The sequence below is a fragment of the Puma concolor genome, chromosome B4 (genome assembly GCF_028749965.1).
Source record: "Puma concolor isolate L17-30 chromosome B4, mPumCon1.1.hap2, whole genome shotgun sequence".
NCBI lineage: Eukaryota > Metazoa > Chordata > Mammalia > Carnivora > Felidae > Puma > Puma concolor.
Window position 1 is genome coordinate 12,129,732 of NC_141673.1, and position 26,491 is coordinate 12,156,222.

At 42.3% G+C, this 26,491-nt stretch overlaps 1 protein-coding gene across 27 annotated transcripts in view; it reads left to right on the plus strand.

The window, feature by feature from the left end:
• Window positions 1-26,491, plus strand: part of RBFOX2 (RNA binding fox-1 homolog 2) — a 289,602-nt gene that overhangs the window by 200,503 nt on the left and 62,608 nt on the right. For all 27 annotated transcript variants that reach the window (XR_015253340.1, XM_086712404.1, XM_086712405.1 and 24 more), the window contains one exon: window positions 23,514-23,738. Coding sequence is in view for 26 of the 27 variants with exons in the window: in XM_086712404.1 (XP_086568530.1) it covers window positions 23,514-23,738 (225 nt within the window). In the remaining variant the exon portion in view is untranslated. The remainder of the gene's footprint in view (window positions 1-23,513; window positions 23,739-26,491) is intronic.

Genomic DNA, 26,491 nt, shown 5'->3' on the forward strand with positions numbered 1-26,491 from the left:
GTAACAATGCAGTTATAGGTGAGGAAGATTGTAAGTAGGAAGAAGAAATAAACATGCCCTTTGATTGTTTCTGTTTAAAGATGCTTGAAGATTTTTCTTTGTCTTTGTTTGTTGAGCAGTTGGTTTGACATGGAAAGATAAAAAGTGCAGAGTGAGGGGTGCCTGGGTGGTTCAGTCGGTTAAGTGTCCAGCTTCGGCTCAGGTTATGGGGTCACGGTTTGTGAGTTCGAGCTCCTCATGGGGCTGTGCGCTAACAGTGCAAAACCTGCCTGGGATTCTCTCCCCCACCCCTCTCTGCACCCCCCAACTTGTGCACCTGTGCTCTTTCTTAAAATGAAATTAAAAACAAACAAAAAACCAAAAAAAAGTGTAGAGTGAAATCTGAGAGTGTTTCATCGCTAAGCCCTATTGAAGTTTAGACCGCCTTTGGGTTCTCTTAGGAACAGATTTTGGATCTCCAATCTGGGTTTTCTGCATACCTTCTTCCTTAAGTTGATTATCCTCTTTTACTCTGGGACAGGTTTTCCTGTTTTAGCATAACACCTTATTTGCGATCACTTTTTGGATGAACTTTTCCAACACAGGACTCTAATTCCTTCTCTAGGTTTCTTTGTCTCGCTGTGGTCCAGGATTAAACATGGCAGTCACTAGTTTATATTTCATTGCCCTTCTATTCTGACCGAAGGGTCAGAGTCTATGGCAGGCCTTATTGATCCACGTGGTAGAGAGGTGTAGGTACCGGGAAATGTTTTTCTCCCTTTAGACCGCCATCTGATCTTGGTCCCTGTTGTGTTTGTGAAGGAGGCGGGAGGTGAAGAATTAGGTGTTCTAATTGGCAAGTACTTGATTTTTGTTTTGTTTTGTTTTGTTTTGTTTTCTGAGAGTGATTAGACTCATGAAGGTCTTTTATATTTGTCACGATTCAGACGTGGTGCTGAGTGAGCTTGTAGGTGACATGTGGACTGTGACTTATGGTGCACACATACATGTATACACAGTGGAATACCTCTCAGCCATAAAAAGAAGGAAACCTTGCCATTCGTGATCACATGATTGGACTTTGAAGGTACTGCGCTAAATGAAATAAGTCAGAGAAAAAAATAGTAGTTCTGATACTTCCTGAGTTGCTTTGCTTCCTGTACTCCAAATGCATATAATTTACTAAAGCGTCAGGACAAGGATGTTGCAAGAACTGTAGTAAGCTCTTCTCATTTTCCTTTAAGCTTCTCCAGTTTGCTTTCAGTGAATCTCGGTGTTCTTAAAGGGTTAAAGAAACGACGACATTCACTACCCCATGTTCTTTAGGAAGGCTAAAAAGGAACCTGATGTTAACTAAAATTTAAATTAAAAAAGAAAAGGAACTTGAATTCTAGAGCTTGCTTATGGTTGAAATCTTTTGCAGAAAAAAAATCATGACTTCTGGGTCAAGTTCTGGGACATTCCTGCAGCCCCCATCTCTTGTAAGAGCCCACTGACAGCAGTGTAGAAGTGTAAATGTAAACCAGTAACAGCAGACAGCAAAGGGCGAAGAGCGATACTACTAATGAACAAGAGAGTTAAACAAATTTCTGGAGAAATTAAAGCAAACGGGAACCAACTGATGGATAAATGGAGCGGAAGCTAAAGCCTAACAATGAGTATAGGAGCGGCTAGGGGTGTGTAGGCCAGTCTCTCCAGCAGGAACCCCAGAGAGGCTCTGGACTCAGCGAGAGTGAAGAAGGAATAGGAAATGGCGATTTTGGGTGTATTCTGTACGGATCACTTCAACCGTGTGGCATTTCCGTAGCCTTTCCGCTGCCTTCCCAGTGGAGGTAGCCAGCACTTGTGGCGGCTCCTTTCTCCGGCACCAGAACAAGGAAAACCAGAAACACCAGAGGGTTTGACTCTGAAGCACTTGATCGGGAATGCTTGGGGAAAGTGAACGTAATTCTTTCTGTATTAGGTATTGGCACCCCTTCCTTGAGTCCCATACTTGGGGAGGAGATCATTCCACACTTTCCTAGCAGCTTGCAATAAAACAAAGCCTACTGGTTGACATGCTCTTTTTTTTTTTTTTTTTTTTTTTTTAAATCTCATACTGAGTTCCCAGTTAGAATTTTAATTCCAGGGAGAGAACTGGTCAGAAAACAGATTATACAATAGCAGAGAAAACCCACACCAGCTAACCAAGTCCTTATACCTGGATCATTGGTGCGTGAAGACCATTAGCCATATTAGAGGGTCCTTCAGCATGACAGAGACCACAAAGAAAAACAAAAAGAAAAGCTGACCCTCTGGGGAAACAGACAACCCAAGAAATAGAGGAACATTTAACACAACATTCCAACTAATGGAGTCAGATTCAGGAAGTTAATACATTCATAAACCCATTATTGGGTAAGGGACGCGCCTGGGTGGCTTAGTCGGTTAAGTGACTGACTTTGGCTTACGTCGTGATCTCACAGTTTGTGGGTTCGAGCCCCGCATCAGGCTCGGTGCTGACGGCAGAGCCTGGAGCCTGCTTCGGATTGTGTCTCCCTCTCTCTGCCCCTCCCCCACTCACTCTGTCTCTCTCTCTCTCTCTCTCTCTCTCTCTCTCTCTGTCAAAAATAAATAAACATTACTGGTATAATGAAAAGGGAGCAATGTGAGAATGCAAAAGAGGGATGGAGATCAAGAATGTGACTGTCAAAAGAAAACATGCCACAGACAAATAGAAAATAAAATTGAAGATAACCTCCCGAAATGTAGAGCTCTAAGACGCAAAGATGGAAGATACAAGGGGTAAGACAGAAGGCTTCCTTAGTGTTCTTTAGAAAGTGAAGACGGAGACAGAACCTTACCTGCTAAATTACATACGAAACAGCCAAGATCCAGAAACAACCTAAGTGTCTCCCAACGGGTGAGTGGATAAAGAAGGTGTGAGATACACACACATACCTGGATACACAGTGGGATGCTACTCAGCCATAAAAAGAAGGAAACCCTGCCCTTTGTGACCACAAGGATGGACTTCGAGGGTATTGTGCTAAATGAAATAAGCCAGAGGAGAAAACGGCATATGATTTCACTTACATGTGGAATCAAAAAATGGGTGCTTGGGTGGCTCAGCCGGTTGAGCATCTGACTCTTGATTTTGGCTCAGGTCATGATCCCAGGGTCGTGGGATGGAGCCCTGTGTCAGGCTCCACGTTGGGTGTGGAGCCTGCTTAAGACTCTCTCTCTCCCTCTCCCCCTCTCCCCCTCTCCCCTTCTCCCCTGCCCCCCCCTCTAAAATTTAAAAAGATCAATTTCTAAAAAAAACAAAAGACTGAATGAACATAGATCCAGAGAACAGATTGGTGGTGGTTATCAGAGGGGAAGGGGGTCAATTGTATGGTACCAGGTGATAATCAGACTTATTAGGATTATGGTCACTTTGTAGTGTATACAAATATGATTTATTATGTTGTACACCTAAAAGGAATATAACATACCAATTTTACCTCAATTAAAAAACCAAAAGCAGAAAAAACTTTACCAACTGATACTGTTGGGAGTACAGTCCTAGGAAAGCAGGGATGAGGAAAGGGGAGTGAAATAAGGAAGGTGGGCTGGCCATAGCCTTGTTATAGGTGTTGTTGATTACAGATCTTCGACTTACCATGGGGTTATGCCCTGATAAACCCATCGCAGGTTGAAAGTGTGGTAAGTCAAAATGCATTTAAATGCATTTAATGCTACCAAACATCCTAGCTTAGCCCAGCTTACCTTAAACATACTCACAACACTTAAGTAGCCTACAGTTAGCAAAACCATCTACCAAAGCCTGTTTTATAACAAAGTGCTGAGTGTCTCACGTAATTCATCGAATACGGTACTGAGAAACAGAACGCAGTCTGGGTGCAGAATGATCGTCAGTGTCCAGGTTGTTGTCCCCCGTGATCACATGGCTGACTGGGAGCTCTGGCCGCCTCTGCCCAGTATCAGGAGAGAAGACCGTCCTGTATATCAATCTAGCCGAGGGAAAGACCCAAATTCATAATTCTAAGTATGGTTTCTACTGAATACGTATCTCTTTAACACCATCATAAAGTTGACCATCGTTAATTTGGGGATCGTCTGTATTTGATTTCCGTAGAAGTTTTCAGAAGGGTTCTGTAGAACTGTTGTTCCTCTTGCTGGTCCATCCAAAGGGAGTGTGGAGAGGCATTTTATCTGCTGGTTTCCACTCATCTGTTTCTCCCCCTTTGGTCAGAGTTTGCCATGTGAACAGTTAGCTCACACAGGCCTTGGCCTTCATTGGCCTCAACGGGGAGGCCAGGTCCTACATCCTGTGTGCCCAGGTCTAGAGTGATGTGTCATCTAAGCCTGGAGAAGTAGGAATTGGTACTCCAGTGGCAGCCTCTGGCCTCGGACCCGCTGCCTTTCAAGAAACTGTTAAAAGATGGTCATTCCCAAGAGGGTTGGCAAAGGGAGGGATTAGGGGACTGCTCCTTTTTATTATGAGCTCTTCTGTACCCATCTGATTTGCTATTGTATACATGCATTAATCTGAGAAAAGTGAAAATTAAATTTAAAAAGGGAAAATAAATTGCCAAAAACACCCTCAAAATAACTATGAAAGATCTTTTAGGATGCATTTGGGGAAAAAAAATGAACTTCAGATATTGAAAGGTAAAATCTAATTAGTAGTTTATATCAGGAGAATCTTCTTTTAAGAAAATTGTACTTGTAGACTCAAACCTTTCTCCTTTCCCACCCATTCCTACCTCACTGCCCGCTTGCATACAGCCCCATGGGACTGAGGTCTAGGAGCTCCTCCCCCTCCCCCAGGGCCACTGCCAGACCCGGACTCTCCTTGGATTACCCCAGCACACGGTCCCTGACCTGCTTCCCTCTAGCTCTGCTGTAGCTCTTTTTTTTTTTTTTAATTTTTTTTTCAACGTTTTTATTTATTTTTGGGACAGAGAGAGACAGAGCATGAACGGGGAAGGGGCAGAGAGAGAGGGAGGGAGACACAGAATCGGAAACAGGCTCCAGGCTCCGAGCCATCAGCCCAGAGCCTGACGCGGGGCTCGAACTCACGGACCGCGAGATCGTGACGTGGCTGAAGTCGGACGCTCAACCGACTGCGCCACCCAGGCGCCCCTCTGCTGTAGCTCTTGTAAGCCCTGCAGGGTTTGTGGTGTTCCCTTCCTCGTGTCCCCTGTGTTTCCCCATGCCGGGTGGGTTTGGGTCTCTTCCTGTCCTAATTTTGGTTGTATCTCTTAAAAATTAACAAAAACCTGTAGTTATTTATACACTCTACTAGGCTGGACAGATTTCTTTTTTTTTCCCCCCTTTTAACAAGCACTTATTGAATGTTTTTAAGGCAGTCACCGGAGATGCAACAATTGATTAGACCTGGACAGTTACCTGCCCTCAAAGAGTCCATGTTCTACAGAGGTGATAGATATGTAAACAAATAATTAAAAAAAAATTTTTTTTAATGTTTGTTTACTTTTGAGAGAGAGAGAGAGAGAGAGCACAAGCTGGAGAGGGCAGAGAGAAAGGGAGACACAGAACCCAAAGCAGGCTCCAGGCTCTGAGCTGTCCGCACAGAGCCTGAGGCGGGGCTGGAACCCACGGACCGTGAGATCATGACCTGAGCTGAAGTCAGACACTTAACCAACTGAGCCACCCAGGCGCCCCTAAACAAATAATTTTAATAGAAGTGCTGTAGTAGAGTTACGTATTAGGTTCAGTGGGAATACGCGGAGGGAGTGATTTTTTTTTTTTTCCTATTTGGAGGAGGTAAGAGAAGCCTCCGAGAACAGTGGATGACCGGACTAAATATTAAAGAATGTGTATAAGCTAGGCAGATGGGTGGGAAGGAGAGCGGCTTTCTAAGCAGAAGGACTGGCAGGTGCAGAGAAACTGGAGGTGAGATAGCACAAGGTGTTTTCCAAGACGTAATACACGTAAGAGCGCCACCTGGGCCCAGCTGAGCCTCTGTCATCTCTCAGGTGGGTTATTACTATAGCCTCCTAACTGGCCTGCCTGCTTCTGCCTTGCCCAGTGGTCCATGTGAAACCTAAACCTAACCATGTCAGTTGGCTCAGAACCCTCGCCGGAGAGGAAGGGCCCAGATCCCTGCAGTGGCCTTAAGCTTGGTAAGATTTCTACCCAACACCTCTCTTTCCCCGCTGCCACCTTTCTCCATCTCCTGCCACTCTGTTCTTGCTTATTCTGGTTCAGTCGCACGAGGCCGCCTTGCTCCTACTTCCTAGAGTCAGCTGAGTACGTTTTCACATCTGAGGCTTTGCGCTTGTGTTCCCTTTGTCTGCAGTGGTCTTCCCCCAGACAGACACACGGCTTGCTCTCTGAAATTCTTCAGGTGTCTGCTCGGTCGTAACCTGCCCTGACTCCCCGGTGTCAAATAGCGGTCCTCTGTCCCTCCAGCCCAGTACTCCTGAACCCCTTTCCTTGCTTTATTTTCCTCCATGGCTCCCCATCTGTTTCTTGTGTGGCTTGCCTGTTTCTTACTTGTCTTTGCTTACTAGAATGTAAACTTCCTAAGGGTAGGAACATCTTCGTAGTCGCTGTTTCCCCAGCATCTAGAACCAAGTGTCTCGCCCCTCATAGGTACTCAGTAAATACTCGGCAGCAAGAATCAAAACTGGATGGGCGAAGGATTTTGGACTTGAGAGTGTAGGCATCGAGGAGCCTAGAATTTTCAGAAGAGAGTTAGTTAACGATATCTTCCTGGGAGCTGCTTAAAAATTGATTGCCTGGGTGGTTCATTCGGTTAAGTGTTGACTCTTGATTGTCGCTCAGGTCATGATCTCGTGGCTCGTAGGTTTGAGCCCCGCATCAGACTCTGTGCTGTCAGTGTGGAGCTTGCTTGGGATTCTTTCTCTGTCCCTCTCCTGCTCTCTCTCTCTAAAAATAAATAAACTTCTAAAAAATGGATTAGGCTGAGGTTGTTTGCAGATGGGAGAATGACTGGAAGAGAGATTCTTGGAATAGCCTGCATGGGAGGTGATGAGAGCGGAAGCGCCTGTTCACCGTTTGCCGTGCACAGAGCGCAGATACTCGCACAGCCTTTCAATGAGCGTGTGTGTTGAATACAGGACTGTAATCGCTTGTCTTCTGTGGGAAGTATTTAAGAACAATTCTTGATATCGTGGTGAGCTTTTTGTAGACTCCTAAAACTAGAAAGAGAAAAGGTTCTTATGTGTTTTACAGACTTAGTGCTTCGGAAGCAGATAATCAACTGTCCGGTCGATTCGATTAGCAGACATTTTCTAAACATCAACTGCTGTGTGCTCATCATTTAATGAGGAAGCTATGGATGAAGCAGCATGTGATTCAGCCCATGGTCTACGTAGGGGCTTTACTTGTGAAGTAAATAGAGGAAATACAAAGCCATCATGTAGTTGTGGTTGCAGACAGAAGGCAGTTTTGTTGGGGGAAGGGTATAGGGAAAAATTTTGTCTCTTACTGTATGTTACGTGATTTACTCATTTGAAGAAGTAAACTATAATAGAACATCCAATGCTATATATATAAAGAATAATTCAATATTTTCTGATTCAGGAGGCAGTACAAAATCTTCCTAATATTTTATTCTGAACCTGAGTTAACGGCTTTTTTTCAAGGATATTGCAGTTTAACGTATAGAAGATATGAACTTAATTGCCTATGAAGACAAAATAAAGAGTAAGTTGATTTAAATTGTATTGAAAATTTGGTTAAGAAAAAGAATAATCACCCATGAATTGTATAAATCAATTATATTGACTAGAATAGACAACCAACCATATTGGCTGTGGGGACCTTCCGTTTCCAAGGAAGCAGGTAGCAGGACCAGAGTATTTCTTATTGTCTCCTGTGGGTGGAAGACATGATTCATGGAGTTTGAGGTTCTAAATACTGCTTACAGAAGATATGGAAGAAAGAGCTTTTAGGAGGTTGGAGACATTAAGACTATTATAGGGTTTGTCGTTTTTAACCTAATAGACTATTGGTTTGAATGACTCTATTCTGAAATATTTATTTTTCTCTTTAAATATTCATAGCTTTGAGATGGCAGAACTCAGCCTCAGGGGAGAGGTCAGCCTGCCTTTTTTCTGAGTAATTTGAAAGCTGTGTGTATGTGTATGTGTATGTGTGCGCGCACGCGTGTGTGTGTGTGTGTGTGTTGAAGGCAAGTGATTTGGATACAAAGCCTATACCTGTCCTTAGACTTGCATATGCTAGATCCTGTAAATTATTTTTATTGTAAACATGAATGTACAATATATTGTATTTCCTGTTTTATTTTTATTTATTCTTTGCACGGGCTCAGGATTGCACTTGGTCCCCTCCTGCACTCCATCTGCCCTTTGGTTAAAACTACTGTAAAAGAAGGAACCATTGTTAGGCTTCCATTTCAGTAGGTTTGCATTTAAAAAAAAAAAAAAAACTAGTTTTTATTCTCTTATCTGTAGGTTCCATATAAGAAGATCCCTCTACTTTGAGGTAATTTACATTTAGGGCCACTACTACCTTCCTCTCAGCACTTCCTCCCTCCCTAATCTCTGCCCTTCTTCTAGAAGTGTAGTCGCTAAGGGCATTTTCTAGCAGCACCTACTGTCACCGTAATTCTCATGCCAGCAAAGCCTCTCAGCGTTTCCCAAACCACGTGTACCTGAAGTACCAGGGCCCTGATACAACACGCTGAATCATAATCTGTGGGGGGAAGGATCTTGATCTCAAGAAAAAAATGTTCCCAGGGTGATCATTATGCACAATTAAATGTGGGAATCTTCACTCTCAAGGAGCCAGGTCAAAGATGAGTCTGTGGGTGTGTGTGGCACAGTAGAGAGGAGGGGGTCCATACTGCGTGAGTTAGTGATCTTACTGAGACTTTAGCAGGAATAGATGTGTCCCTAGACTGTTTTCTTGGAATCGGATAATACTTTCCCTTAAATTTAATATTTTAGTCGGTGATGGGCCTTTTACTACTATAATCATTATGACACAGTCATTAAATCTGTTCTTGTGAATTTCCTCTGGATCCCAGCCATCTACTCAGTCACGGACAACCAAATGAAGAATGAACCGTTTGAACCGATCCTGAACCCACAAACTAGAGGCTGCAGGGAGTCTCCCTGTGTAGGCTTTTCCTTCCAGTTCTAGATCTACCTGCAGATTGTCTGACATGTCATGGCTCTGGGTATGATTTATATTCACTGTCAAAGAGAAAACACATGACTTTTATCTAACCTATTTTGCTATCAGAAACATTTTCGGGACTGTTAGATACTAATATTTTCAGCTCCAGGTGTTCAGAGGGTGAAACACTTCTGTTTCACAGCCCTCCCTCCAGGTTATGGTAGTTTGAAGAACAAAAGGAGGCAGGAATAGTATAATAACCTCACTGTTTTTAGATTGGCAGAGGGGGACGTTTGTGTTCAATACAGAGTTATTTCAAATGCCAAAGGACAGAGATTTGGGGCGGCCCAATTTTAAGTGTGGGGGTAAATGAAGACCCTAGAATGAACTTCACTGAATGTCTGGTAAATGTGTGTTGTTTTGTCTTTGTGCGTATCCATTCGTTTTCTTTCTCGAGGTCTTCTTAGCCTATCGTTCTTCTACAGAGGTTTATAAATTACTTTGGTTGATTCTTGATCTTAAATCCAGCGTTCTGTTTTTTATCTTTCTGTGAGAGGGTCACAGACATCAGGTGGGCACCCCGGCTTTTGGGACAGGGTCTGAGAAGAATGGCCAGCCTTTTCTTAGGCTCTGTCAGCTGAGTGCTTTTTATAAACCCTTTTTTACAGAGGCAGGTAGGGTTTGAGATCTGAGCCTATCCAGGCAAATTCTAGGAGGTACGAATTATCTAATTTGTAAAATGCTTGAAGGCAGGGGCGCCTGGGTGGCTCAGTCGGTTAAGCGTCTGACTTTGCCTGAGGTCATGATCTCTTAGTTCATGGGTTCGAGCCCCGCGTCAGGCTCTGTGCTGACTGCTCAGAGCCTGGAGCCTGCTTCGGATTCTGTGTCTCCCTCTCTCTGCCCCTCCCCTGCTCATGCTCTATTCTGTCTCTCAAAAATAAACGTTTAAAAAAAAATAAAATACTTCAAGGCAAAAGTATTTTCTTTTGGTTACAAAGCTAGAGAATTAATTTCCATTTTTCCTACAGCATGACGAAAATGGTAAGTGACCCTGGCCAGGACGATAAACTGGTGAGAAGATCCTCTACCTAAACAACAAAATGATCATTGTTGTGAAGGTGTAAATAAAATGCATATTGATCCCTTTCTTTCAGCGATTCATTCTGATCATAGATGTAATACAGGAATTGGGAAACTTTTCTCTTGCGATAGGATTTGCAGCCTGTTGCTTAGAAGCAGCAGATAGCAGATCAAGTATAGAAGTGGGACTTGAGATTACCAAAGTGAAAAAATGAGGATGAGGCTGGGAAATAAATGGGAAGGAGCGGCTGAGTGCCTTAGTTCGTCGAGTGTCCATCTCTTGATTGGCTCCGGTCGTGATCCCAGGGTTGTGGGATTGAGCCCCCCTCTGCACTGGGTGGGGAGCCTGCTTGAGATTCTCTCTCTTCCTCCCTCTGCCCTTCACCCCTGCTCGTGCGTGTGCAACACACACATGCGTGCACTTTTCTCTCTCTAAAATAAAATTAAAAAGAAAAAGAAATGGGAAGGTAGAAACAAAAATACTCTTCTTTCTCCAAGATTCCATGGACTTTAATTATCCTACAACAGTTAAGGCAAACAATTCTATTTGGGACCACTTTTTCTGTGTTCTCTTAGAGTACTTTATGCTTAGCTCTGTAGCACAAATGATGTTGATGTAATTATTAGTTTAAATGCCTGTCTCACCTTTTAAATTTGGTACTACAAAAGAAAATCTGGGGTGCCTGGGGGGTCTTAGTTAAGTGTCTGACTCTTGATTTCAACTCAGGTCATGATCTCACAGTTTGTGAGATCGAGCCCCACTGACAATATGGAACCTGCTTGGGATTGTGTCTCTCTCTCCCTCTCTCCGCCCCTCCCCCTCCCAAAATAAACTTAAAAAAAAAAAAAAAAGCAAAATCTTATTTTTGCCCTTGTGCCTCCCCTCCCCCTGATGTTAAAGACTAGGATGTTGTAGGTGCTTAAATGTCAGTAAATAACGGATTCAAGTAATACTCAGAATAACTCCATATAACAGAGAATATATTTAAGAAACAATAACAACATAGACTCGTTTACCCCAAGCAGTGTGACTTGTGAATAATGAGAAAACTTTTCTTTCAAGTACTGATGAAAGTGCGTGGGTGAGTGGGTCCTGAATAGTGAGTCTGCAACTATAAATCTTAAAAAGCCATCTTGTTCTGCCTATTGCCTATAACTGGTTGGTTGCCACGTTCCTTAAATTCCCCCACAGCAGCTTTTGACTCCGTTTTCTTGGCCCCATTACCCTGCTTAGGTCCACATCTTCTCCAGTATGCTACAAACACCTCCTTATTTCTGCCCCCTAATTGCCAACCCCCCAGTATATCCCACATCCTGTTATCATTACGTGAGCTACAACTCTGCTATTCTCCTATTTTGATGGCTCTTCATTACCAAGGAATACTAGTTAAAGCCGTCCGTACCGAACAGATTTGGATATTGGGATACTCACTATAGAGCAAAATATCAGAAAGGATAAGGGAGAGGTTCCAAGTAGGTCTTTTAGACTGGGAACATGATTAACTCAACCAGCAGAAATAAGAAAAGACCGTAATAAACTCACTTTTTAGACACACAGAATTTGCAGTGTAAGTGGGACACGGAGGGCAGAGGGATGGGATCTGGGGAGGAAGAGTGCCGCCCGGAAGAACCGGATGCAGGGTACGATCGAGTCAGACGTCTGGCACTGTATTCATAGTTTCACTTACTCCCTTTGCATCTGTGCCACAGCCTCTATGGTAAACAGTCCATTTTGCAGCTAAAGAAGCAGGCTAGAAAGGCTTGCGTAATTCGTCTGTACCTGGTAATGGTATGATTGGGATTTTAACTCGGGTCTGTCTTTCAGGCTCACGCTCTTTTTTGTTTTTACTCTGCATCCCATGAAAGCATGGGAGAGAGGACATGGTTGGACCCAAAAATATTTCGAAGTCACCCGTAGGTAGGTAGCAATCAAAGCTCTCAGATTGCTGTGGGTGAGGGAATAGACGGATAAAGGGGTTGAGACTTGGCCCCTGGGTTACACATTTTTTCTGTGTGACAGGAACCGTTTGCTGTGATTGTGTATTTGATTTTAGAATTAAAACATTTAGCAGAGTTCACATTGTATACCGGAAGACCATGTATGGTAATGTATCACCTCTGGTACTCCATGTGATTGAAAGGAGAAAGATGTCATTCTTTTTTTTTTTTTTTAATTTTTTTTTTTTTTTAATTAATGTTTCCTCTTTATTTTTGAGAGCGGGGGGCAGGGGGTGGGCGGTAAAGGGCAGAGAGAGAGGGAGATACACAATCCGAAGCAGGCTCCAGCCTCTGAGCTGTCCACATGGAGCCCTGTGTGGGGCTTGAACCCATGAGCCATGAGATCATGACCTGAGCCGAAGTCGTATGTTTAACCGACTGAGCCCCCCAGGCGCCCTGTGAAAGACGTCCTTCTTAGCTTTTGTGTTTGTGAGATTGAAGGAAATCGTGAATCTAAAGCACTAGCACATAAATGTTGATTTCTTTTCTCTCCTAATGGTACCCTACCATTTCTCTCTTCCTACCCCAACATTCTTCTCCAATTTGACATCAACCCAAGACAACATTTGTTTCATTATATGTTATCCTTCATTAGTTACACTCTCCTCTCTAGCCAAACGAAGCAGTTTGCTACTGTAGTGTGCCTGTGTGTGACTTCCCATCTTAATCCTTTATTTAAAATTTTTATTTATTGCTTAATATTTATTAGGCCCGGTATGGGATTCTACAGTGTACAAAACAGTCGCCACTCATCATAAAGAAGCTTTTAATAGGAGAGATAAGGCACTTACCGAGATAAGTATAAGGCTTTGAATTTAAATATCTTGTACACATTTGTAGTGCAAGCCAAGTGCTATGGGAATACAGGAGAGGAGGGAAATTCTTCTGACTGGAAATGGGGGTGCAACACTTGCTAAAAGTCTGCTCAGTTGGATCCTGGTCTAGATACCGTTGGTCCTTTGTCTTGTGTTAGCCTCACAGTAGATGGCGGTTACGTCTGTGTTGCAGGTGCAAAACCGGGGCTTAGTTTCTTGTTCAAAGCTACACAACTAACAGGTTACCAAGTCAGGATTGAACCCCAGGTTCATTTGGCTCTAAACCTTAATCTGTTTCCTTTACACCAGGGGTGCAAAAATTATGGCCTACAGGCCAGACCTGGCCCGCTGCGTGTTTTTGTAAGGCTCGTGAACTAAGAATGATTTTTACATTTTTAAATGGGTAGAAAAAAAAAGTCAAAAGAAGAAGAATATTTTGAGATGTGAGAATTAGATGAAATTTATGTTTCGGTGCCCATCAGTAAAGTTTTTCTGGAACACAGCCGTACTTGCTCATTTACATACTGTCTACAGCTGCTTTTGCATTGTAACAGTGGAGTCCTGTAGTTAGTTGCATCAGAAATCAGACAGCCTGCAAGGCCTAAAATACTATCTGGCTTTTTATAGAAAAAGTCTGCTGACCCGCGCTTTATGTCGTACTTCCTTTCTAGGGATAGCTTCGTGGAGAAGGGATTATTTGAGGTGATCCTTGATGTCCAGCTACATTTTCATTAGGCATGAATCCTCTTGGTAGGCAATACCGCATGGGGACCAGCACTGATCCCTGCTATAGCAGTCTGGCTGAGATTTGGGAAAGCACCGTATTTGGGGAATGTAGAAGTCCAGACTCATTGCAACACAGGATTAATGGATGGGAGCTGTGTATGACATGCCTGTGAGAAAGAGAACCCTCTGGAGATACCACATGGCTCAGTGACTAGCAGCACCAGCCCTAGAATTGGGTTGGATCTGAGTCTGCTTATGCCACGTATTAGCTAAGTGGTTTTTTGGTAAAACACTTAACCCTTTTAAACGTTGGTTTCTTGGTCTGTAAAAGGAGAATAATGGAAAGATCTCCCTTTGAAAAAAAATTTTTTTTAGTGTTTATTTTTGAGAGAGAGAGAGCACAAGCGGGGGAGGGCAGAGAGAGAGGGAGACACAGAATCCAAAACAGGCTCCAGGCTCCCAGCTGTCAGCACAGAGCCCGACGCAGGGCTCGATCTCACAGACCGCAAGATCATGACCTGAGCCGAAGTCGGAGGCTCAACTGACTGAGCCACCCAGGCACCCCAGCTTCACATTTTATCTTACCAATTCTTTACAACAAGGTGTGGCACTAACATCGCTATTTTATCAGTGAAGAAACTGGGGGCCGCCTGGGTGGCTCAGTCAGTTAAGCATCCACCTTCAGCTCAGGTGATGATCTCGCAGTTCATGGGTTCGAGCCCCACATCGGGCTCTGTGCTGATAGCTCGGACCCTGCAGCCTGCTTTGGATTCTGTGTCTCCCTCTCTGCCCTTCCCCCGCTCACCCTTTGTCTCTCTCTCTTTCAAAAATAAATAAACATTAAGAAAATGTATAAATGAAGAAGCTGAAGTGCAGGGAAGTTAGGTAACAACATATTTAAGTGTTTACAGCTATAGTAAGTGGCAAAGCCGAGATTCAAATTATGTTCTAACCATACACTTCAGCATTGCTCTTGGTAAAATGTGGCTTTTATTGGGTCTCAGGTGGATTTGATAATATTTTAAGTAGTGTTTAAGTAATGGAATAAACAAATTTGTATTGGGGAATAATACATTGAAAACACTGTCATCAGTCACTATATCCCTTACCTTCCTTTCTGGGCATCACCTTGAGCTTTAATCAGAGATGTCACCCTAAAAAGTGTTGAGTCACACTGGCCTGAATTCTATGTGAAATAAAATACTGTTTTCTGTCCTCTTACTATATCTCTCCTTAAACTTTTGTGTAGGTAGTAAAACAACAGTGAGATCACAGGGTATCGAATTGGTTTGTTGAATGATTATTGAATATGAAATAATGTTATATCCCAAATTTATCTGTTTCACGTAGGTCTCTTCAGGGTTTTTCTTTTTCTTCTTCTCCTTCTTCCTCCTCGTCTCCTCCTCCTCTGATTTAAAAATAGCTTTAAAGTATTTTATTTATTTATTTATTTATCTATTTATTTAATTTTATTTAGAGAGGGAGTGAGTGCACACGCAGGGGACGGGCAGAATCCAAGCAGCAGGCTTGGGATTCTCTCTCTGTCTCCCTTTGCCCCTCCCCCACTCACACTTCCTAAATAAATAAACAGCTTTTAGAAAATAAAAATAACTTTAGAAAAGCAGCTTTGTCACTCATTTGTGTCTTCTTACTTTTTAAACCAGAGCGTTAGAAATGCAGGTAGCTTTGTTTGAAAATTTGGAAGATCTCACTTTTAGTATTGTTGTAAATTATGTTGCTGATGGGAAGGCCAGTTAACCAAAGAATTGCTTTGTTTATAATTTCCTGTCCATTCCTGTACTAAATTCATGTGGATATTAGGATTCGATGTAACCTGTTCTTTCTGTCCTCACGGTTAGCTTTCTACAAACTGGGGCCCACTCTTCATCTTGGATGTTCGGTTTTATTATTCTGCTCATGCAAACCCCTTAAGTAAGAGTAGTGCCGTGAGGCTCCACGCCAGACGTCGTTCTCGGTGCTGGGGATGCATCGGTGGGTCGAACAGGCAAAACCTCTCACTTACGTTCCAACAGAGGAGACGAAATAAATGCAGTATTATTATAGATGAGAAGACAGTAATCGGGGTCGAGAGTTTCAATAGAGCGGTCAGGAAAGCTGACATTGGAGCATGAACGTGAGGGAGGTGTGAAATCAGCAGACTGGAATACCCACGGCACACACAACAGCGAATCCTGAAGTTGCGTGCTCCACTTGGTGGGCCGGCAGACCTGCTCTCAGGGAACTTTCGTTACCCTGGGAGACAGTGCGAAGGACTGAAAGGGAGTACAGTTTGTTTTTTCTTCTCATCTTTCACAAAAGTCAGAATTTATATTCTAGGGAAGAAAGGGGCTTTAAAATTAAATCTTTATTAGATTCTTGTTAAGTGAGATAGAAACCTGACTTGCATATAGTACTCTTTGTTGTCTGTCAGTCTTGTGAAAGGAAAAATTTATAGACTGCCACATGAGGGAGAAGAGAAATCATGTCTAGTTTTGTAGAGCGTAAGAGTTAATAATTCATTTTCTCAGCTGACATACACCTAAACCTATGATTAGCCTATGATTTTAAAAACAAAACATTTTCATATTAAACATAGAGGTAAATTCTTGCCTAGAAATGATCATGTGAACTATTATCTCATAGTTTGCCCAGAGGCCAAAGTACTTCGCTTTTGAACTTATAACCTTGGAATATAGCCTGGAAATTTAATAGAAATCTGAAACCATTTAACATTTATAGTAGTAGTAGTAATAAATACTTGGGGAGACTTTCAGACATTGTAGAGTGTATGAAATAAAACGCAGAATCACTCCTATTCCAATTTCATTCCCTTAGCATATAAACCTAATGTGTTTTTCTTTCCACAAAAATAAAAGACCTTCCTATAAGGAGCAAAATAATCTACTGAGAGTTTCTTTTTGACCTTTTAGCAAAGACTTACATTTCCCCTTTTTTCAGGAAACCGCTCAGCCTCCGCCTGCCTCGTATTTCTTTGAAACACATAGCGCCAAAGGTGCACGTAGATCCTATAAAATGTTTTTACCTTTCTTCCCCTAGCCCCCACTGCTAATCGATGTGGCTATTCAGTTGACTGGGCCAGCTTTGTAAGGCCTGCCCCCGTGGGAGAGTCAATACTGTGAACTAGTGTGCGGGTACCTCACTCCCAGCAGGGCTGGGGGGGGGGGGCGGTGGAGACTGGAGGCCAGAGCAGGTGAGTCTACAAGGAGCTACCTCTGAGCGAGGAAAGCGAGTCTCCTTTGCCATGTTAATCATAACCGGGAGACTGTCTTTTAGCCTTACCGATTATTGAGTAGACCCTTCTTGCATACGGTAAGATTGTATATTATGCCTGGAGTTGGAGTGTAGATCTACAGACACCTTTGGTGGTCTTTACTCTCTTACGTTCACCAGTCTGCCTGAATGTGAATTTGTGTCTTTCATATCTGACTTTAGGCCAGTACATCCTATGAGGGCTTCTGAAGCAGCATGCTTCATGGGCGTCTGGGCGGCTCAGTCGATTAAGCGTCCGACTTTGGCTCCGGTCATGATCTCGCAGTTCAGGCGTTCGAGCCCCGTGTCGGGCCCTGTGCTGACAGCTCAGAGCCTGGAGCCTGCTTCGGATTCTGTGTCTCCCCTTCTCTCTGCCCCTCCCCTGCTTGCACATGCTCGCTCGCTGTCTCTCTCAGAAATAAATTAGAAAATTTAGAAAAAATTGGAATCAGTGTGCCTCATGCAACGGGTAGGCAGGTGGGCAGGTAGATATGGATACGGCCCTGTGGGACTTGACGGTGGGAGAGGGTTATTTTATTTCTCTCTTCGGACACCCAGGAGAGCTGAGGAGAAGTGGTGTATAATACCCCAGCCTAGATAGAATTAATGAAAAGAACTTCTATGGTGATGGGTGACAAAGATACACCTTTTCCCTGAAAAATTATAGGTAAAAATTCAAGGTTTTCCTTGCATAATTTCTAAAAACTAAACAAAGGGAAGATTTTTACGTAAAGCACTCCTTAGTACCACTTAGAAATGGTTCTTGGACACTGGAGACAGCTGAATTTTGATGCCTTATAACTTTGAAGTGAAAGACCGTGCTAAATTTTTGTCTCTAGATAATGTCACTACCATTTTCTTGAGGATAGCACAGTAATTCAGTGCTTTAGCATTTCGGCTTCCTCTTACTGATTCCATTTTTCATGTCATTCTCTTTTATATTAAAAAAAACGGGGCACCTGGGTGGCTCAGTCGGTTGAGCATCCGGCTTCGGCTCAGGTCATGATCTCACGGTCTGTGAGGGCTGTGAGTTCGAGCCCCGCGTCGGGCTCTGTGCTGACAGCTCGGAGCCTGGAGCCCGCTTTGGATTCTGTGTCTCCCTCTCTCTCTCCCCCCCTCGCCCCCTCACATTCTGTCTCTCTCTCTCTGTCAAAAATAAATAAACATTAAAAAAAAAAAGTTAAAAAAGAAGACTTTTGTAGGTTTCATTACAAATGTAATACCTGTTTATTATTAGGAGCCTGAGGAGATTTGGGGTAGATATGCTTCCTGTTTTGAAGATGATGATGATTTCATGGGTGCACTTGGGTTGTAATTGTCAAGGCTCACGGTACAAATAAGTAGATGCGGTTTGTTGTATATGTCACTTACACCTCAATAAAACTGTTCAGGTTTTTTTTTTATTGATTAGATGACTAATCAAAATTGGACTTGTTTTGCTGTTACTATGTGTTTCCATTTGTTAGTGAAATTGAACATTTTGATGGTACCAGTCATTTGCGATTGAACATTTCATCTTCTGTGAATTGTTCAGGTATAGTCTTTGCCTCATTTTCTGTTGTCAGGTGTGTTTCTGAATTTGTATAGCCTACTCTTACGTTAGTGATGACAACCCCTTGTCTGTCTCGTCTGTGGCAGTTCTTTTCTCCCTGGTTGGTTTTCCTTTTGACTTTAAAGCCCATTTCTCCCCCCTTCCCTTCTCCTTTCCTTCCTAATTTACACAGCCACATGTCTTTTTTTTTCCCCCCTTCCTAGTTTTTAGGTTTCCTGCCTTATTTAAGAATCCCCCAGACCCCAGTTATGCTCTCAAGTTTTCTTGTATTTGCGTAGTTTTCATTGTTCTCTTAGATTTTATTCCTTCTCGAATTTTTCTGGTATGGACTAGGCACCGTGAAGTGCTCATTTGGATAGCCAACTTTTACAAATACCATGTGGTAACTAAACCGTTTTCCCCCAACCAGAGTGAAGTGCTACTTTTCTCTTCTGTTAATTTCCTGTAGAAACTTGAATCTGTTTTAGGATTATCATGTTCTGTTAATCACTGTGTATATTCTTACTGTTGTTTCTTTTTTAAGTTTTGTTTGTTTATTGGGGGGGGCGGGGGAGGGAGAGAAAGAATCCCAAGCAGGCCCTGCGCTGTCAGCCCAGAGCCCCATGCAGGGCTCAGTCTCACAAACATGAGATCATGAACTGAACTGATAACGAGTCAGATGCTTAACCAACTGAGCCTCCGCCTCCCCCCCAGGCGCCCCCATAGTGTTGAGCCACAGTGGCTTTATGGCAAGTCCTAACATACTGATAGAACATGCCTCACTTCATGGTTTTTCCTTTTCTAAACTTTCCTAGGGGTGTTTCACGTACCAAATAGGAAAGTATTTAGGCCTGTTTTCTTCCCTAGACACCATTTGCTTCTGATTAAAAGTGGCATTAGGTATACATTTTATTTCGGCAAGGATTAACATTTTTATATTAAGCATTCCTCCAGAAACAAAATGTATCTTTCTATTTATTCAGGCCTTGTTTTGCATCCTACATCGTGTGTTCTATACTACACATTTTGTCACTCTTTTGAATAACTGGCCACTGCTGGTTTTAAAATAGTTATGCATAAATGTGACAAAATTTTATTATTAGGTCTGCTGGTTTGTAGTTAGTTCTTTTGGTGTTTCTAAGTATATAGTTACATTTGTAAGGGTAACTTGTCTCTGTATTATCTTGATCTCCATTTTGTACTTGCTTTTATATATAGAAGGAATAATAGTGACAGTGCAGTTATCTGTGATTTCTAATAATGACTGGTATTTCACAGTTTAATGTGATGTTTGCTGGGGCGCCTGAGTGGCTCAGTCGGTTAAGCATCTGACTCTTGATTTCAGCTCAGGTCCCATTCTCACTGTTGAGCCCTGCACTGGGTTCCATGCTCAGCATGGAGCCTGCTTAAGGTTCTTTCTCTCCCTCTCTCTGCCTCTCCCTCACTCATGCTGTCTCACTCTCGAAATAAGTACACATTAAAAATTATAGGGGCGCCTGGGTGGCTCAGTCGGTTAAGCGGCCGACTTCGGCTCAGGTCATGATCTCACGGTCCGTGAGTTCGAGCCCCGCGTCGGGCTCTGTGCTGACAGCTCAGAGCCTGGAGCCCATTTCAGATTCTGTGTCTCCCTCTCTCTCTGACCCTCCCCTGCTCATGCTCTGTCTCTCTCTGTCTCAAAAATAAATAAACGTTACAAAAAAAAAATTATATGTGTGTGTGTGTGTAATATGTAATGTTTGCCGGTGGTTTTTTATGTCTTGTTTTTCCTTTGTTATAATTAACAAATGTGATAACATTCTTAGCAAGTGTTCTGTTTAATGAATTTTAACAATTTGGGACCACCATCCTTAATAAGAAATAAAACCTTTCCATCATCTTAGAATGTTCCATAGTACTAGATGTCCATCAACACTCTCCCCACCCCCCCACCAAGAAAAGAGAAAACTAGTTTCTCGCTTCTGTTATGATAGATTTATGTCTCATTCAGCAGGGCCCTTCAGGTCCATCCCTGCTGTAGGTAGTTCATTCTTTTTGTGTTGTGTAACATTCCATTTTATGAATCAACCACAGTTTATCCATTTTCCTATTGATTTCAAGACAGTCATTTTTCAGTTTGGGGCTATTATGAATAAAGCTTCCATGAACATACTTGTGCGAGTGTTTTTGTACACACATGCTTTTATTTCCTTTGGGTAAATACAAGAAGCATTTTAACTTTATAAAAAAGTAGAACCGCAAAACAGTTCTACCAAGCGGATATACTGTTTTACACTTTGGCAAGCGGCATATGAAAGTTCTCGTGGTTCCACACCCTTATCAACGTTCCGTGTTTTCAGTGGGCACAAAATGCTAGCTCAGGTTTTTTTCTTTTTAAAGGTTACTTATTTTGGGAGGGAGAGGGAGAGAGCACAAGCAGGGGAGGGGCAGAGAAAGAGGGAAAGAGAGAATCCCAAGCAGGCCCTGCATTGTCAGCACAGAACCTGATGCAGGGCTCGATTCCACGAACCGATCCCGTGAACCGCAAGGTCATGACCTGAGCCAAGATCAAGAGTGAGATACTTAACCTGCTGAGCCACCCAGGTGCCTCCTGTTTGGTTTTAATTTCAGATCCCTGATGACTAATGCTGTTGAGCCGCACATTCATGTATTTTCTGCCCATCGGGATATCTTTTTGTGGGAAGTTGTCTGTTAAAGTCACTAACCCATCTTCAAAAACATGCTTTGTTCTTTTTGTTACGATTTGTAACAATTCTTTGTAGATTCTGCGTAGGTGTTCTTTGCCAGATAAGTGAGTGTTTTGCGAATGCTGCCCCCCAGTCTACATCTTGTCTCTTTATTATCTTAGTGGTACCTTTCAAAGGAGCAAGAAGTTTTAAATTTTCGATGGAGTTCAGTGTATCTATTTTTTCTTCAGTAATTCTTGTTTTTTATGACCCAAGAAGTTTTTGTTTATTGCAAAGCTGTGAAGATTATCCTCTTTTTTTTCCCTGGAAGTTTTAAAACACTCATATATAGGTTTGTTATCTCTTTCAAGTTAACTTTGGTATACATGGGATGAGTTGAGGTTCTGTTTTGTTTTCTTTTGTTTTCCCCCCATTGGGTATTCAACTTTTTTTATTTGTGAAAAAGACTTTCCTTTCTCCCACTGAATTGACTTGATGCCTTAATACTGACTGTACTATTCTGTTCTGTTTCATTCATTGATGTGGGGGCTTGGGGCGCACTGATGCGAGTTTGTGGGATTTGGGGTACATGGTCGTCTTAAGACTGTCAAGCTTTCCAATCCATGGTCATGTATTTTTCCATTTATCTTTGTACATTTGTTCTGTTGGATTTTGCAGAAGAACTTAATGTAGCAACGATGGCTGAACCTTTCTTTAAAAATAGCGTGAGATCTTTCTGCAGCTTTGGATTCATTTTGTTGGAGATATAGTATGAATTTAATGGCCATCAGATTAATGTCAAAAGCCTGCGATAATGTTTAGAAAAGGATGCTGAAAGTTTCAGTTTCCTACAGCTCTCCGTGGGTAGAGAATCATCTCTTGAACTGAGGGGAAAGAAGGATAGTTGGGACTGAGACAGAAGGAGGAATAATTGCTCCCTTGCTTGATGGAAATGATGCTCACAAGCAGGAGGAAACCAAATGACATAAACCCAGGTTTTCTTTGATTGCCTAATGATATGATGTTTAAAATACGGTGGGGAAGGGGGGAGCCTATCAAAGTGCTGACATGTTGAAGCATTTGTCCATCTCTGCCAGCTACGTACAGGAGAGTGGCCTAAGACTTTGCAGACTTGTGTATCTTCAGTAAAAAAAAAAAAAAAAAAAAAAAAAAAAGGCTTTGCTTTTGATGGAATGAAATGGGAGGTCAAGGGGGTGGGGAGGATGGGTCCTTCGCAAAATTTGTTCTACAAGATCCAAACTTTTTTATATCTGAACTTAGAACAGAAGTGAGAGAGGGGCCATAGCGCCAAAATAGCCCCTTCTAACAATTCCCTGTAGTTCCTGCATACTTGATTGATATTTCAGATACCACACTGAATTCCAGGTAAGCATCTGGGAAAGGTTATCACATGGAGAGGTTTCTTGGTGTGCTGTTACCCTTAGCTGGCAGTGATTATGAAGAACTCTTAAATTTTTTTGTCTGGGGATTTTTTTTTCTATCTCTAGTGTTTATAATTTAAGGAACCTTTATTTTAAACTATTAACCTAGTAGCCAAGACTTAAATAAATCTCTATCTTGAAATACAAACAGTATTTTTTTTTAATAATATACTTTCCTCTAAACTCTGCGCTCTTAAAACCTAGAGACCTATGTTGTCTGGTTTTGAGAATTTAACTAATAATGTCACCCTGCCTATTGCTGTGAATTGTAATTGAACGAAGTTGGTTTGTTTTCCTCTGAGAATCACTGTAAAGGGACAGAGAGTGTCCTGAAGAAAATACTAATGGTCCAAACTGAGTTCAACTCTTACACCTTTTCTTGTGTGAGAAATTTCCTGGCATTTTTAAAAACTTGGTTTCAAGGAAAATTTTTGACTCTTTGGTAACTAATCAACTTTAATATGGTCACGGGCCTGTTTGGGAGTCACAGATTCGCCAAAGTGGGGTGTATGTGTCTGCATGCATACGTCTCTGTAGGAGTGCAGAGAGAATATTCAGAGAATTTTGTACTCACCTTAGAAATAATCACATAATGATGGGGCGCCTGGGTGGCTCAGTCGGTTAAGCGTCCGACTTCGGCTCAGGTCACGATCTCATGGTTTGTGGGTTCGAGCCCCGCGTCGGGCTCTGTGCTGACAGCGAAGAGCCTGGAGCCTGCTTCGGATTCTGTGTCTCCCTCTCTCTGTGCACCTACCCCACTCACGCTCTATCTCCGTCTCTCAAAAATGAATAAACGTTAAAAAAAAAAAATTTTTTTTTTATAAGAATCACGTAATGAGAATTTAGAGTCACTTTTTCTCCTTATTTTCTCTTCCCCTGTTCGTTTCAGGGTAACCAGGAGCCGACAACAACTCCTGACGCAATGGTTCAGCCTTTTACTACCATCCCGTTTCCGCCACCTCCCCAGAATGGAATTCCCACAGAATACGGAGTGCCACACACTCAGGACTATGCCGGCCAGACCAGTGAGCATAACCTGACGCTGTACGGGAGCACGCAAGCCCACGGGGAGCAGAGCAGCAGCTCCCCCAGCACACAGAATGGATCTCTCACGGTAAGGGAGCTCTGAGCGGGGAGGGAGGAGGGCCTGTCAGGTTGCAATCCTCGCCTGCATCGCCGGGCCAGCAAACCCTTTGCGTTAAGGCAGCGTCTGCCTGACACTACACGGCATTTATGCAATTTCACTCCTACCCCCTGCACCGTAACTAGAAGGTGAGGACTTAGAATCCTAGCTCGCAGCCACTGCCCAGGAGCTTACGGTCAAGAGACAGGACAGACAACACAGCAAGGTGAGGGCACGACGAGGGGGGTGCTGCTCTGGTCAGTTTCGCCCATTCGCTTCAGTTCGCCTTGCGGGACCCCCCCCCCCCCCCCCCCCAGTCTCTCGGCAGCTCTGTTCTGCACGGGGCCACCTCCCGCTTCCTGGAGACACTCACTAGGCTCTTGGCTCTCCAGACACTCCCTGTTGCCCTCCTACCCCCCGGAAGTCCTCTCTCAGTCCCCTCTGCTGCTGGCAGCTTCTCTTTCTCTGTTCGATTTTGAGATGTTACAGCACTCCAGGCCTGGATCCTAGGACCCCCGTCCTCTTATTTTGTGTCTTCTCTCTCTATATGATTATGCTACTAGATTCATCTTGCTGTTCAAGCAACACCCACGAGTCTTCCCTGTTTCTTTCTTTCACGTCTCCATCCAGTCCGTCTGCAGGTCTCGGAAACCGTAACTCGAAGCATTCTCTTACTTCAGCCTCTTGTCTTTAACTTAGTACCTTAACTGGAGAATGTGTATGATAGCAGCTCTTACGCCAGGTTTGAGGCGGGCCCTACTTAGCGGTACAATTTTCTTTAATCTCTTTCTGCTTTGGCTTTCTCAGTGATGACAAGTACGTATCTGTACCTGGAAAATGAAGACAGTAGTACCTACCTCAGAATGGCCGTTAGATTTAAAAGAATTTAATTCACGTAAGGTATCTTCATTGCCCCCACACTATTCCCGACCTCATCACATATTCCCCGTGTCACTGCTCCCTAACTAACTTCTCCCTTTGCCACATCACAGCCAGCGTAGTGCTTTGTTTTCTAATGCAAATAGTGTTATTTTCCAACTTAACTCTAACAGTTCCCTAACATACTTAGAATAAAATCCACACTCTGTACTTTGTTTACTAATCCCTGGCCCTAGCCTGGCTCTTTGACTTCGCCTCTTAACCACTAACTTCCTAAAGTAAAAGAAATGTCAGAAATTAACCAGGAGATATATATCAGATATATGTCAACATACAGGAAGGAAGTCTTACTGTCTGTGGGATTATGTCATCTGTCTCCAAAGATAAAAATGTTCTATATCCTAGATAGAAATATCTGTGTCGAATTTTTACATTTCTTTTTGCCCTTCCTGTTTCAGATTATCAGGAGACCTTTATTCAGCCTTTAAACCACTTGATATGATTTACTTCCCAATAAAGAACCTTAGAATGGAAGCTTTTGTTGCGTAAGGATGGATTTCACCTTCAAATTCTTTCTATTTCCCTTTATTAGCTATTAGACCGCAAAGAAACCCAGTCTTTCCTTGAAAACATGTTGTCTTTTTAGTGTTGATCAGTTACATATAAGCACATAATTTTATACTTCATAAGTAATGGACTGTAGTGGCAATTTATTGGAGAGGTATAAGCATGATGGGTAACAAATGAGGATTCCATGGCGTTTGTTCTAGAATTGTGAATGTACCAGCCACTATATTGGCCACATTTCCAAATCATTTTCAAATGATGATGAACTCACAGACTTACCAGAACAACAGTGCAAAGAAGAAATAAAACATAAATCTGAGGCTTTATCAAGGTATTTTAATTACTGAATCTGTTTTTTACTAGTTACCTGTCCTTTTTCTCTTTTTATTTTTATTTTCTATTGCGAGTCAAACCAATTTTAGTAATTTGTGACTTTCTAGGAATTTTTCTTTTTCATCTAAATTGTCTATTTTGTTGGATATAATATATATATATAAAATTATAATCTATAGATTTATAAATACATGGTTTAATTATAATATAATTTATAAAAATCCATATGATCCTTTTTAATTTCTATAGCGTCTGTACTGATATCCCTTCTCTCATTCTTGATTTTGATAATTGTGGCTCCTCTCTTTTTCTTGGTCAGTCTAGCTAAGGTTTATTAATTTTGCAGATCTTTCCAGAAAACCATCTTTTGATTTCATTGATTTTTTTTTTAAATCTATTGTCTTTCTCTTTGATATTTCATTGATATCCATTCTGATCTTCATTATTTCCTTCCTTCTACTAGCTTTGAGTTTGATTTGGTCTTGGTTTTTATTATTTAAAAAAATTTTTAATGTTTATTCATTTTTGAGAGAGAGACAGAGAGACAGAGAGACAGAGTGCTGGTGGGGGAGGAGCAGAGAGAGAGGGAGACAGAACCCGAAGCAGGATTGAACAATCCTGACACAGGCTTGAATTCGTAAACCACGAGATCATGACCCGAGCCAAAGTCAGACACTTAGCCGACTGAGCCACCCAGGAGCCCCTGCTCTTGGTTTTTCTAAGCCTGTTGAGTTGCAGCCTTAGAGCATTGATTTAAATTTTTTTTTTCCTTTCTAATATGTGTTTAAAGCTATATATTTCCCCTTAAGTTTCCCTAAAATGTGATATATTGTGTTTTGTTTTCATTTATTTTTTAAAAAGATTCTTAAATTTTTTTCCTTATGATTTCTTCTTTGATCCTGGGTTACATGGAAGTGTGTTGTTTAATTTCCAAATACTTGAGCATTTCCTAACTTTTTTTGTTG